The sequence below is a fragment of the Coenobita brevimanus genome, chromosome 15, assembly GCF_032717465.1.
Source record: "Coenobita brevimanus isolate Jiangsu-jjx chromosome 15, ASM3271746v2, whole genome shotgun sequence".
Classification (NCBI taxonomy): Eukaryota; Metazoa; Arthropoda; class Malacostraca; order Decapoda; family Coenobitidae; genus Coenobita; species Coenobita brevimanus.
In genome coordinates, this window is record NC_136968.1 from 32,842,059 (window position 1) to 32,856,216 (window position 14,158).

General features: G+C 43.0%; 1 protein-coding gene across 1 annotated transcript; it reads right to left on the reverse strand.

Annotated features, from left to right (window-relative positions):
• Positions 1-1,786: 1,786 nt before the first annotated feature.
• LOC145390730 (uncharacterized) lies at positions 1,787-13,941 on the reverse strand. Its single transcript, XM_080265525.1, has 5 exons — positions 13,789-13,941; positions 10,681-10,839; positions 7,614-8,000; positions 2,454-2,982; positions 1,787-1,857 (listed from the first exon to the last, which is right to left on the reverse strand). The coding sequence occupies exons 1-5, from the start codon at positions 13,939-13,941 to the stop codon at positions 1,787-1,789; spliced, it is 1,299 nt and encodes a 432-aa protein (XP_080121651.1).
• Between the last annotated feature and the right edge of the window lie 217 nt (positions 13,942-14,158).

The window sequence follows — 14,158 nt, forward strand, 5'->3', positions numbered from 1 at the left end:
CTTCATGCATCCATGAACTATGTGCATGCAACCCTATGTGCAAAGTATTCCGTATCCCCATACTTAGATACAGGACACTATACACACGGTAATTTTTGCCACATCCCCTTACTTAGGGATAGGACAGTTTGTGTATAGGATACTTTGTGCCTGTGACCCTATATACAAACAAACTCTCCTATACCATATCCCCATCCGTAGGTACACAGCTCTTTATACATATGGACTGAACACATATTGGGCTCTTCTTCACACACACAAACATTTAATCTGTTGTATCCATAACTATACCGGTTGACATGAGGTGTTATAATTCGTAGTTCTGCCACCTTAACATGACCCATATTTTAGTCATTTTGCAGTTTACTTCGCATAGCTAAGTGGCATAAAAAGACAGTGCTAGGTTACACATCCTTCCCATAGTACTTTTTTTGTGACTAGCATCAAGGTTAGTCTATTGTTACACCTCAGCATTCAAAACGGAAGGGTGGCAATTTTAGGCCAAGTTGGAGTAAAAGGAGTACAGTGATCCTCCCTGACAGATTATAATATGGAACTTCAACTTGCTAGGCAAAGTTTGAGCAAGAGGAGTATAGCAAGCCTCCTTAACCAACAAAAATGGCAGATGTTCTTTCTACTGTTGGCATGAATTTGTCCTCTCTCCTCCTTCAATTCTGTGCTGTAACAAGGGTTAAAAACAGGATATGCTTCTGGTCATGAAAAAGTGCTGTGGAAGGGATGTAGAATCACAGCGTTTCCTTTTTCCGCTCCTGGACTGAGTGAAGTACACTGCAAACAGATATGCTTCTAGTCATGAAAAGTGCTATGGAAAGGATGTTGAGCCATAGCAGTGTCTTTCTCTGCTCCTTGACTCAGTGAAATACGCTGCAAACGGACAAAAACATGGCAAGTTTAATATGAAAGATGTATAGTACAGTACTGTAAAACACTGGGGTACACTCTTTTCCCTTTAACCTGGCCTAAAATTGGCACCTCTCCATATTGAATGCTGAGATGTAACGGTAACATTTAAAAATGGTGCTATAGTCTTTTCTGAAACACTCAAAGGTACAGTACAATATCTGATAATCTAAAATGTGAAACAGTCCAGAACACTTTGTAAACACTTATGCATGAATAACCAAATCTCTACTAACTGCAAATACACCTTATGTGCGAGGAAAAATGTAAAGGATTTTTGGATGTCATTTTTACTGGAAATATAAGGGCAGCAACAACATTAGGTCAAAAGAGTTATCCATGTACAGAAGCCTACTCTGATCTGGAAACTGATTATTCATTGGCAGATAGCTACCAGTCTATTATTATTATTATTATTATCATTCTGGATGTAGGCTCTGATATCTTCTTTCATGTACCTTTATGTGAAAAATATTACGTTGTGCAATTTATCATTGAAGATTCGTTACTTTCTGGCATTATATAAACACTTTCGTTTCTGGCATTACACATATGAAATTGTACTTTGTGGTGCTAAACACTTTTAAAAACTTCCTTTCTGCTGTTTAACCTTTATAAAAATTTCACTTATGGTATTCGAATGATTTTTTTTTTTCTTTCCCTTTCATCAGAAGAGCTACCTACAAAATTTTTTTTAGTCTGGTTGTAGGACTTCTAGTGTTATGTATCTGAAAATTTTTTCTCCGTGCTGCTAAAATGTTTGCCAGGAGATAATGTTGTTGCTGATGATGTCAACAATGATGATGATTATGACAATTATATGATGACGACGATGATGATGATGATGTTGATTACTATATGATGACTACTGTATGACGATGATGATGACTCCTTGTGGTGCGATCATGTCTTTGGAAATGGTGATCATATACATTCCTGGTGTGGACACAAGTGTTTGAGGGTTTGATATCATGGTGCTACATACATGAAGTCTTACTCTCTGTTTGGTAGTGTCTGTGGTATCGGCGGCCTTATGTGTTCGTGGTGTTGAAGCGTGTGTTCAAGGCGAGGTAGGGTATGTTCAGGTCGTGGCATTGTTAAATCATGTCGCTGTAGCGTGTGCAGGGGATGTGGAGGTGCCAATCCCAGGTGTTGCAGTGTGTGATCCAAGTGCGGCCTTACGTGATCATTCCGCTGGAGTAAGTGATCGGAGTGTGCGACAGGGTGGTGGTCAGTGCGTGGTAGTGTGAGATCATTTCGTGGCATCGGGAGGTCATTTCGTGATAACACAAGATCATTTCTTGGTAGTGTGAGGCTGTTTCGTGGCATGGTTTGATTATTTTGTGGTATCGTGTGGTCACTTCGTGGTATTGTATGGTCATTACGAGGTATCATATGGTCGTTTCGTGGCAGTGAAGGATCGTGGAGTGGCATTGTGTGATCATGGCGTGGTAGCGTGTGTGGATGATGAGCTATCGGTTGTTGACTATGTGGTATCTGATGGTCATGTCTTGGTAGGAGATGATGCTGACTGTGTGGTGGTAACTGGTGGTGCTGTGTGTGCTGTGGCAGGTGTTCATTTGGTGGTAATGTCTGGTGTTGGTGATCTCTGTCTGGCATTGCGTTCTCCCTAACTGGTATAGTCGGGTCACCGGTATTTAGCATCCCGTCATTCTGTGGTGACCCCTCCTGCTCTGACTTGAGAATGCTCACAATATCCTTCAAACACTCATTATCAATTGCAATGCCCTCAGCTTGTCGTCTGAGCGTCCTGCGAGAGGGGAGAGGGTAGCCCTGAGCAAGAAGTTCGTCATACCCTCCACCCCCACAAGCCAGTCTAATTCGTGATGCTTTCTTGATAGTCTCTATGCTCCACTTGTGCCCTCGTGTGGTTGAGCTAGCAAGGGCCAAAATCTGATCTGGGTTAAAGAGCTTGCCGATGTTTTGGTAAAGCGTTGCATGTTTCTCCTCCTGCAGCTTCAGTCTCCGCCGCAGATCTGCTACCTCTGCCCTCAGCTTAACAACTTGTCCCTCATTGTAGTCGTATGTGGTTGTGGGGACCTGAGGCAGATCCGGCAGTCAGTACATTGCTCAAGGAAAAGACCGAGAAGTAAGAGCAAATTAGATAAAAAATACCCATGCAGAAAAGGGTACTAAAGGATGTGCTGTTAATGGTTTTTCTTGGTGCTAGAGAAGGATGCCTTCAGGTGGTGGCACTAACATAACCGAGTGGCTCCACTGTCCAATTACAAAAATGTCCCTCTCTTCCCTGCAGCCCACCAAGTTCACATCTAGATGAGCCTGGGGTTGCAACTACTACTACTGCTGTTGCTATTGCTGCTTCAGTCATGACCCAATATGCAATAGAATTGTTTCATGTGAAAACCTATCGCATACAAATTTATCATAAATCAATGTCAATTTAACCTGGGTTTAATGGGGATACACTGAAGGTCAAGGGCCACATAACCTATTAAAAAAAAAAAAAAAAACTTTTAGGTTTAACCTCGGTACCCTCTGTAGCATCATGCCAGACATGATTTCTTAAATTGTACGTTTCAGTACTGCACACAACAAGGTTTTCACTCCACTCAATATTGAAAACTGCACTACTGTATTTTTTGTGCATCTGCACTGTTATCTGTTAATAGTGATGGTGTTTCAATGTGTGAGAGGGAACGAAAGGAAGATGATCACAGCGCATGTAAACACTGGACTGCCAATTTGGCTCAAATGTCTGACTCAGCTTGTTTAGGCAGCACTGCGTATGCAATGGACTGTTGTAAGCAGCCACCATTATTGTTGTATAAGCAAATTCTGTGACTGTCAACCCAAAACTGGGCATACCTCCCCCCCTCCAACTAATTCACTGCATACCGAGCCATCACATAATGGGTCGTGACTGTCTAGCAACAAACTCTCATCCCTTTTCTGTTCAACTCTCTAATGCAAGAGTTAACCGTTACTCCAAGGCCTTCATTTATGCAACAGGTCAACTCTGGCACTGTCTCCCTCTGTCTGTATTTCCTGCTTCCTATGATCTCCAGTCTTTCAAACGCAGTGTGTCCAGGCATCTCAAAATGAACGGATCTTTAAAATTTGGCTCACTTTTGTATTGTTTTTGTTTTTTCTAGGAAGGAACTGTTTTGCAGGCTTAGCCTTTGGTTCCTTCTTCTTCACATAAAAAAAAAAAAAAAAATTGGTTCATGAAACCACCATGAGTCCACAAAACTGCAAATACAATATCTCTTTTGGGGCCGTCATTTCCTTGTTATGTGGAGAAAACTGTATACAAACTATCCCAAAGGTGTATTAATGTAATGTTATGCTGGAGAGGGACGCATTTGTGTGGAGGAACTGATACAACCCAGCAGTTTTAATGACTGGTTATACAAAACCCCTTATTCTCTTAAGCTTAAAGGATAATGGTGGACTCCAAGACAGGGGTAACTTCAGCCTGCAGTCCACTGAGTAAATATTTAATTGAACCTAGGGCTACTACTACTGCTGCCACAAAAGGAAAGTGGACAGCAACCACATCCTCACTGAAGGCATACGTGATTGTGGGACCCTGATGCACTGAGTACAGTAGTTAGTAGGTTGCTCAGGTGGAGGAGCATAAACAAGTAAAAGCTCCAAAGACCAGTGATAATGGGAGGAGTTATAATCATGCAACCACAGCACAGAGCCCTCAAGAACAATTTCTTGAGAGTTACTGATGCAACATGCGGCTGGACAAGAGGACCACCAAGACATAAAGTAACTTGGTGGTGGGATGAGGGTGTAGAAGCTGCAGTTATGGAGAAAAGAAGGCTTTTCTGGGAATGGAAGAAGGGTGGTAGCAAGGAGGAATATTTGGCTGCCAAGCATAGGGCTAGAAGAGAGGTATACAGGGCAAAGTCTGAGTCACAGAGACTATTACTTGATAACCTAAATCATGGGGAAAGGAAAAATATATTTAGGGTGGCAGGTCAAGTGAAGAGGGATAATCGGGATATTATAGGTGAGCAGTGTGTGAAGAATGATGAAGGAAGGGTAGTGGTGAACAGTGAAGATATTAAAGATGCATGGAGAGAGCATTATAACCGGTTGTTGAATGTGGAGTTTGACTGGGACAGGGAAGGTTTGGAGCCAGCAGATCCAGTCTCTGGCCCTTGGCCTTTGATTGATACTGCTACTGTGAGTGAGGCAATAGGCAGGATGAGGGTGGGGAAGGTAGCAGGTGTGTCTGGGTTGACTGCCAAAATGCTGAAGGCCTCAGGCGATATAGGGGTGAGTTTAGTCACTGACCTGATAAATAGGATTATTTATGAGTGTGTTGTCCCAGATGACTGGCTGAAGAGTGTAATTGTAAATGTGTATAAAGGGAAGGGTGATGCCCTGGAAAGAGGAAATTATAGAGGTATAAAGCTTTTAGATCAGATAATGATGGTAATGGAGAGAGTTTTAGAAGGTATGATTAAAGAAAGAGTGAATATTGATGAGATGCAGTTTGGGTTTATGCCAGGTAGGGGGACCACTGATGCTATATTCATTGTTCAACAGCTTCAGGAAAAATATATTGGTAGGAGAAGGGATCTTTATTTTGTTTTTGCTGATATGGAAAAGGCCTTTGACAGAGTCCCTAGAGAGGTGGTGAAGTGGGCAATGAGATAGCTTGGCTTGGAGGAGTGGCTGGTTAGGGTGGTTATGGCTATGTATGTGGGTGCTCACACCCAGATAAGAGTGAATGGAGATTTGAGGGTTGAGTTTTTCGTGAATGTTGGTGTGCATCAGGGGTCAGTCTTGAGTCCCATGTTGTTTATCATGGTACTTGAAGCCCTTTCACGTGACTTTAGAAACGGACTCCCGTGGGAGTTGTTGTATACTGATGATTTGGTGATGATTGCAGAGAACGAAAGGGAGGCGGAGGAAAGGTTTAGGAAGTGGAGAGATGGTATGGGACACAAGGGTTTAAGGGTAAACGCAGATAAAACAAAAGTGATGATATCTAGGGTTGGTGGCGGTACTGTCAAAGACGAGGGAGAGTGGCCATGTGCAGTTTGCCACAAGGGCGTGGGAAGTAATTCCATCTTGTGCGGTGTGTGTGATAAATGGGTGCATAAGAGATGTTGTGGTATCACAGGTAGACTGCGAGATAATGCTGATTTTATGTGTACGGCGTGTCGGGGTGAGCAGGTGGAGATTGTCAGACGTGAAAGGATTGAACTTGCTGGTGAATCTCTTGAGTGTGTGGAAGAGTTTTATTATTTGGGAGACATGTTGTGTGCTGGAGGTGGGGCTGGAGCTAGCTCTGTGGCTAGGGTGAGAAGTGGTTGGAAGAAGTTCAGGGAGCTCTTGCCTCTCCTGACATTGAGAGGACTCTCCCTACGTGCTAAGGGGTCTTTGTATGCAGCATGTGTTAGGAGTGTAATGCTGTATGGTAGTGAGACCTGGGCAGTGAAGGAGGAAGATATTCGCCGGCTCAGACGTAATGACAATGATTAGGTGGATGTGCAGTGCGTCCCTGCGTCCAAGGCCTGGAGGGGCTGGGTTTACGATGGAAGAGTTGAGAGGTAGGATGGGATTGGAGTGTATTGGTGTTGTGATGACGAGAGGATGGGGGATGAAAATTGGGTGAGGAAGGTGAGAAGTGTTAATACTAGGGGTGGGGTTATGAGGGGTAGAGCGAGAAAGACATGGGACAAGGTCAATAAGTGTGACCTCAGGGTTAAGGGACTGAACAGGGAGGCTGCAATGGATTGTGCAGCGTGGAGAGCTGCCATTAGGTGACCAAGGCCGACACATGCAAGCATGTTGGAGCCTTTAAAAACGAAAATGAAAACAGCCACAACAAGCCCACAAAACCATGAATATTTTCGAGTAACACCCAACTCCCTATGGCATGTACAAAAAGGGAAGAATACATGAGGCAAGAGAAACACCAACTGAGAAGATATACCGGTACACAGGAACATATGCAAAAAGTCAAAGCAAAAGTAAGGTGTTCAATGAAGAAATATATATGCAGTCTAAGGTAGTGTGCAGTGTTAGAAGAGGTAAGAGGGTGAAGCTGAAATCTAGAAATGAGTCCATGGTTGGAAATATACACTAGGATATGAAGCAACCCCATGGATATTGTCATGCTATTATCATAAAGTGCACAATTCCATCAATATATTCACTTCAACAGCTCTACTAAGAGGAAGACATTCTCAGAGTTTATTCCTTGTGCCCTACATTTCCAAAAAGCCAGTTATTTTCCTTCTTTTTCAGGGACTGCCCTATGTCTTACTCATCCTAGTCTCCCAGATATGGAGGTCATACTGTTATCAACTCATCTGTAGCTACTGTCATGGCCCGAGGGTAATCTGAATGTGAACATAATGAACTGAAAGCTGCCCTTTTCCTGCAGTCCTCCATTCTCCTTTGGGGGCTGGGTGGAATGAGGGATGTTTGTATACCCACGTTATACAGCTGTCGCTGCGTGGTCATCCCTCTCCAGCACCATCTTAGCTATCTGAACGAATGACACCCTAAAACTGCCACTGTATTTACCATGGAAACCGAGCACAATATCAGTATGTGGGCATAATTCTTATATCTGAATAATTCAAAACACTATCAAATCAATCCATTAAATTACATGGGAGTAGAAAGCAATGGGGGTAAGTACAGGTGGTTAGGTAAATAAGTGAAACAGGACACCTTACCGACAGCTGCACACAGACTGGGAGATCAGAGCTGAAGAATTCTGCATCCTCTGCATCGGGGTCCTGTTGCTTCACCTTGTCCAGCATAGGGGAGTTGATACCATCCTCACGTTCCCCAACAGGAGGTGACGTGGCGAGGGGGTCCTGTTGATCTTCCCTTTCCACCACTGGGGTACAACTTTCAGACTCTGGCTTAACATCAACTGGGAAGTCCTTGCAGCCATTCCTGGTTGCCGTCGGACAACTGGAGTTGGTGTCCCCTCGTGTTTCATTCTCTCGGTCTATCGCTAGGGAGGTGCAGTCACTCTCTGGTTTGATGAGGGAAGGGTCATATGTAGGACGGGGCTCCAGTGTGGGGGACTTTGTGTAAGTGTGGTCAGGCTCACTCTGCAATGGACAAACATCATCATCATCATCACCCATATTACCATATTCCTCACAAACATCAACAACAATACCTATACTAACATAACAGTAAACACCATCAACAAAACTGTTGTTAACATCATTATTGATATCACCATCATCATCATCATCCTAACATCGTTTCCCATTAGCAAACTGGCTAGGTATGACAACAACAATGTGATGTGTGGTGTGGCTCACTCTACTATTAAAACAGTCTTCTTTAAAATAGCACATTCAAACTCAAAACAGCATCAAAATGCATTTAATGTGACTGGATGTATCAGTCTGTAATTAATGTTAAGCTTCATTTAAGCACTTCAAAGATATCAGTGATGTACAGTACTGAGATGTGTCAACCCTTGCCCATCAGTGAACGTCGTACTGCACCATATAGTTTACAAAGGGTCCAAAGTGTTTGCATGTGTCGGCCTTGATCGCCTACCCTAATGGTACTGGTAGTAGTAGTAGTTGTTCCCTGGGCAGTTTGGCCGAACAGCCCCTAGTCCCTTAGGAAGGCCATGGCCAAGACCAGGCTTTCCCACAGAGCTCTCAAAGAGTGTATGCTGTGTTGTTGGCGTGGGTGATTGTGTGCAATGCAGTCTTCTGGAATGTGCTTAATAGTATGAGGTGCTGTGTTACATCCTGGACAGGCATCAGCGACGGAGTCATCCAGCCTCTTCTGGTAGCTTAAGAGGGCTGGATGATGTCCACATCTCAGCCTGGCCAGGTGGACCCTAGCCTCACGAGGGCGATAGGATTCAGAAGGGTGAATGTCAGGAGGGCGTGAATGCAGCTGTGTGTTGTCTTCATGTGACTGAATGGAGTGGCGAGTGATTTGAATGTGGATATGCTTCTGGAAGCTGGTCTGAGGTGGGCGAGATGACAGTATTTGTGTATGATATCGTGTGCTGGGTGTTGTTTTGATGTTCCTTGGTGTAGGTGGATGTGCTGCCATGTAATGTAGTGGATGTTGTGGGTTTGTGGAGGCTGCAGCAAGAATCTGGGTGCCTCTCATGTCTAGGTGATCCTTGACTTTGAGGACTTTGGTTTCTTGATGTAGGTGGTCTGTGGGCGTAGTGGCTGTGCAGCCTGTGATTACTTTTAGGGCCTTGTTCTGTATGGTCTGTAGAGTGTTGTACTGTGTTTTGGTGAGGTTTGGAGCCCAGTCAGGGCTAGCATAATTCATCATTGAACGTATGTATTGTTTGTATACTGTGGTGGTGGTTTCTTTGTTGTGTCCGAATGTTGTATGGGCAAGTGACCTCAAGGCACTGAGTCTTGGTGTTATTTTATTTTTCATGTTTGTGATGTGTTGTTTAAATGACACAGATGTATTGTATGTTACACCAAGGATTTTGGGTGTGCGTATGCGTGGTAAGGGAGTGTTGTTTATGGTGAGGTGTGGGATGTTACTGTGTTCTGCTGTCCAGTTTGTGAGAAGGGTCACTGTAGATTTGGCTGAGGCTATTTTGAGCCTGTTTGTGGTGAACCATTTGTGTAGTGTGTTGAGGTAAGGTTGGAAGATGTTTGCAGCTGTGTTTGCATTTTGGTGTGAATATGTGTTATATCATCTGCATAGGAAGCTATGTGTATCTGTGGTGTGTGGGGTGTGGGTATGTCATGCATGTACAGTATAGGTTAAAGAGTGTAGGGGACAAAACAGATCCTTGAGGGATGCCATTTGTGAAGTTTCTGATGTTAGAAGACTGACCGGTAAATGTTACGTGTGCACATCAGCCTGCTAAGTAGTTTGCCAGCCATCTTTTTGTGTTGTTGTGCATGTTTGTGTTGAGTATTTTGTTTGTGAGGTTGTGGCGAGGGATGCTTAGCTGATGTCTAGTGTGACTAGGAGTGTTCTGTGTGGTGGCCTAGCTGAATTCATGCCATCGAAAACTCTCTGTGTAAGGGCTGTAAGAAGGGTGTTTGTGGAGTGTAGTGGCCTACAGCCATGTTGTGATTGGGCTAGGGGAATGTGGTGTGACTAGTTGTAGTACCAGTCGTTCAGTGACTAGAGGGGGGTGCAGAGGAGTGTGATGGGGCGGTGTGAGGAAGGTAACGTGGGGTCTTTGTTGGGTTTAGGGATAGTGGCTCTCCATGCTGCCTGATCTCTGGCAGCCTCCCTATTCAGTCCCTCATCCCTGAGGTCACACTTTATGGCCTTGTCCCAGGTCTTTTTCATTCAGTCTCTCGCAACCCTACCCTTAACACTCACACTTCTCACCCTCCACACACAATTATCATCTTCCACCCTCTCCACATGCCCAAACAATCTCAATCTACCCCTCCTCATCACAACACCAAGAAACTTCAGTCCCATCCTTCCTCTCAACTTTTCAATCATAATCCTAGCTCTCCCAGGCCTTGCATTCAAGGATACACTACACATTCATCTAATCATTGTCATTTCTCTATGTTTGAGTCTAAAAATACCCTTTATTGCCCAGGTCTCACTACCATACGGCATTACACTCCTGACTGCTCCACAATGAATGCCTGCATATTCTGTGAAAAATGTTGATTACCAGCTTTACAGTGAAAAAATGGCTTAAATGAAAATGTTAGATGAGGGATTACATTAGGTCCCAGATAAAAAATCTTAACTCTAACCAAGGACCGAAGTACATATAACTCTAACCAAGGACCGAAGTACATATTTTACCTTCTCGTCATTGTGTGCCTCTGTGGCTTTTCGCTTTTTGGGTGGTTTACGTTGTTTTGGGGGTGTGAGGTGTGCAAAGAGTGTGGGTATCGCTGTCAACTTGAGCCGCTTCCACCCGTCCTGTCGGTTGTTCTCAAACTGGTCTGGTTCAAAGTGGGCCTGAAAACAATTAAATACAGTAACAGATGCACTCCTTGTTGGAATTAAAGGATGTTTTCCAAAGTATCAAAACAGTTTAAATACAACTGCTGCTCTAAATGGAGTGAAATAGCAAACCAACTTTATCTGTAATAATGGAGATCTAATATCTAATGCCATCATCCACAAACTAGATGTACAGCCGCCTACTCCTTCCTTCACCTTTATCACTTTTTCTGTGTCTGCCCTACCTCTATTTCTCTAATCTTCCCTGTCACATTTCATTACTCTTTTTTTAATTTTCAGGTGGCTTTACATTGAGTGACAAGCCAAATTGTTTCCTGTAAGCCAGGAAACTATTTACAATGCTGGGTAATCATATAACCAACCCATACGTGTTACCAATATGTCAGCAAGTGGATTGGCAGAGGGTTGGTGCCCCTCCCTGTAAAACAACAAACTAAAGGACAAACTACCACCCCTTACGGGATTGCAATGTCTGGCTATAGACAGATGGATGATAATATGTAATTTTCTTTCATTTACTCTGGTAACTGCAGGCACAGCATTATAAGTTTCATATGCTTTATGTGAAAGTATTAATACAGTACCAGTACTGTACAGATGACTATTATAATCTTATAATTATTTTGCATATAATTATTTGTAAAAATAAATAAATAAATAAATAAATACGTGGAACTCGTGGAAAATGGCAGTCTAAGTTGACACTCAAACTGATGTCTTCTAATTGATTTTTAGGAATGAAAGTTACTAGGGCTGGTGTCAAATGTTACCTAGGTCAAGACCGAATGATAGCACAGTGAAAACCAAAGAATCTGTTCTTAATTCATGGATAGGTTAGGTCCCATTAAGACTGGTTTGTATGGACACCTACTGTCATGTAAAATGATACTGGTAAGGTTCTGTTTCTCAAAGTTGAGACTTCTTAAAACTTTCAAAACCTTTTATTATGATACTCAAGTCATATTTTATGAAGAACATGGCCACCCCTTCCGGGACTATGGCGTCTGGCCATACACAGACAAAAAAAATACAGTATTATCAAATTGGTAGCTCTCCCAGATATTAAGCAATGTTACTGCAACCTCTATTGATGTAAATTAACCCCTTCAGTATGATGATATCTTTTCAATATTACTATTACCGGCTACTGTCTAATCTTATATAGCTTAAGGTAGCTACTATCTTAAGGGCATCAACAAAAATACTGACTTAGTCTCCTCCACTCTTTCCAGGACTGGTTAGAATGTCACTGTGAATATATCAACCATGCAGAAAACCAGCCTATCCTAACCTAACTTCATCTAACTTAAATGAACCTAACCAGACTTAAATGAACTGGAAGTACAGTATAAGCTTTCAAGCGGGTTTTGGTTGGACTCGTCATTATCAAAATAAGTTCCTCCATCAGAATGCATGAGAGCAGTCGGTGTGGAAACTTACTGAGAAAACAGTATCAACAAGAAACAGTCATTGAAATGAAAAAGAAGAAAAAAAAAGTATACAATCAAGAAATAAAATTGTTGGATAGCTTCTCCTGGCAATGCTCATGAACTGGAATTTTACTGCTTCTTGTACTGAAGGGGTCGATCCTCACTGACACTGCTATAAATTTTCACATACATGCATTATCATAACCAAACACACCATTTTGAATTTTAACAAGAATGAGAACTGATACCACATGATAAAGAGTTCAATTAGCTATGACCTGGCATACTGTAAACTGATTGGGTGATGTGATGAAAAGAATGCATAGTGATCTATCTATCTATCTATTGCCAGACGCCATAATCCCGTAAGGGGTGGCCATTTGACTTTGAGTTATTTGTTTCATGGGGAGGGGCACTAACCCTCCACCAACCCACTTGTTGACACGTAGGGAGCACGTATAGTTATATGGTTACCAAACAACCCTGTAAATGGTGTCTTGGCTTACAGGAAACCATTTGGCTTGTCACTCAATGTAAAGCCACCTGTAAATGAAAGAAAAGCAATAAGAAGTAACAGGAAAGATGGGAGAAATAGGAAGAGAGGAGGGCAGATACAGAGAAAGAATGATAAAGGCTAAGGAAGAAGTAGGCAGCACTATATCAAGTGATACAGCATATTAAAAAAGAAATGACCTGGTAAAGTGAGGTAACAGTGAAATGTGAAGTCTACCTATCCTGTAAGGGGTGGTCATTTGTCCATGAGTTAGTGGTTTTACAGGGAGGGGCACTAACCCTCCGCCAACCCATTTGTTAACACATAGGGAACACACGTGGGTTGGTTAGCCTATATGGTTACCACCCAATGTTGTTAATGGTTTCCTGGCTGACAGGAATCCATTAGGTTTGCAACTCAACGTAAAGCCAATTAAAAGAGAAATAATAATATCAAGTTACAGGAATACTCGGAAAATGGAGAAATGAATTCCCCGAGCTAGATCTTGGTCTATCATATATCCCCACTAGGCGATGGGAGGGCATTACCTTTCCCAGCAGGGCAGCTACCTGGGCAGGGTGGAAATTCTTGACCCTCAGGTCTTGAGTCAAGCACTATACCCCTGAGCCATCCTGCCCCCATGGAATGATGGGAAAAACAATGATAATGATGAAGGAAGAAGCAGGCAGCAATACACCAGGTGAGTGGATGATGGTCGCCACCACCTACCACATGTGAAGTGACAGCAGAATAAATCAGCGCTGACCTGACAATGTGAGGTGATGGTGAAGTGATACGCAAAATGTGTGATAGTGACACACCTGACACTGTGTAAAATGATACGTTTGCACAATGTGAAGTGAACAGAACAAACCAGCACAAGTTGGCAGAATGTGAAGTGATGCATGAAGTTATGAACGAAGTGTAAAGTGGCACAGAATGTTGGGACAGAGGTGACTTGACTGTGTGTGAAGTAATGGTGAAATGTGACGTGACTCAGCGGCATAAATTATTACTTACCTGGCATAATCTGGCGCCTTGGCCAGGGGTCCAGTTTGGTCTCTTCACTTGCATCTCCCACAACCTTCTCCGCGCCGGGTCTGACGGGAACCTGAACATTCGCATGTCTTTCCTGTGGCGGTTTTTGCATCCATAGGCAGCACAACCTGTCATGTCTGGCGTATACTTCCTTTAGGCAGGGGAAAATGACACTTAGATTGATTGTAAACAGAGAGGGCCTGAGGGATGGCTGAATGGCAACTTCGGTAGTAGCTAATCTTAGTTCTATATATTCATGCCTTAATTTTACAAAACAAATCCCGCTAATTGGCTACAAACATAATTAACAGCCAAATGTGATAGTTATAATTATGTCAGACCTATACAGATT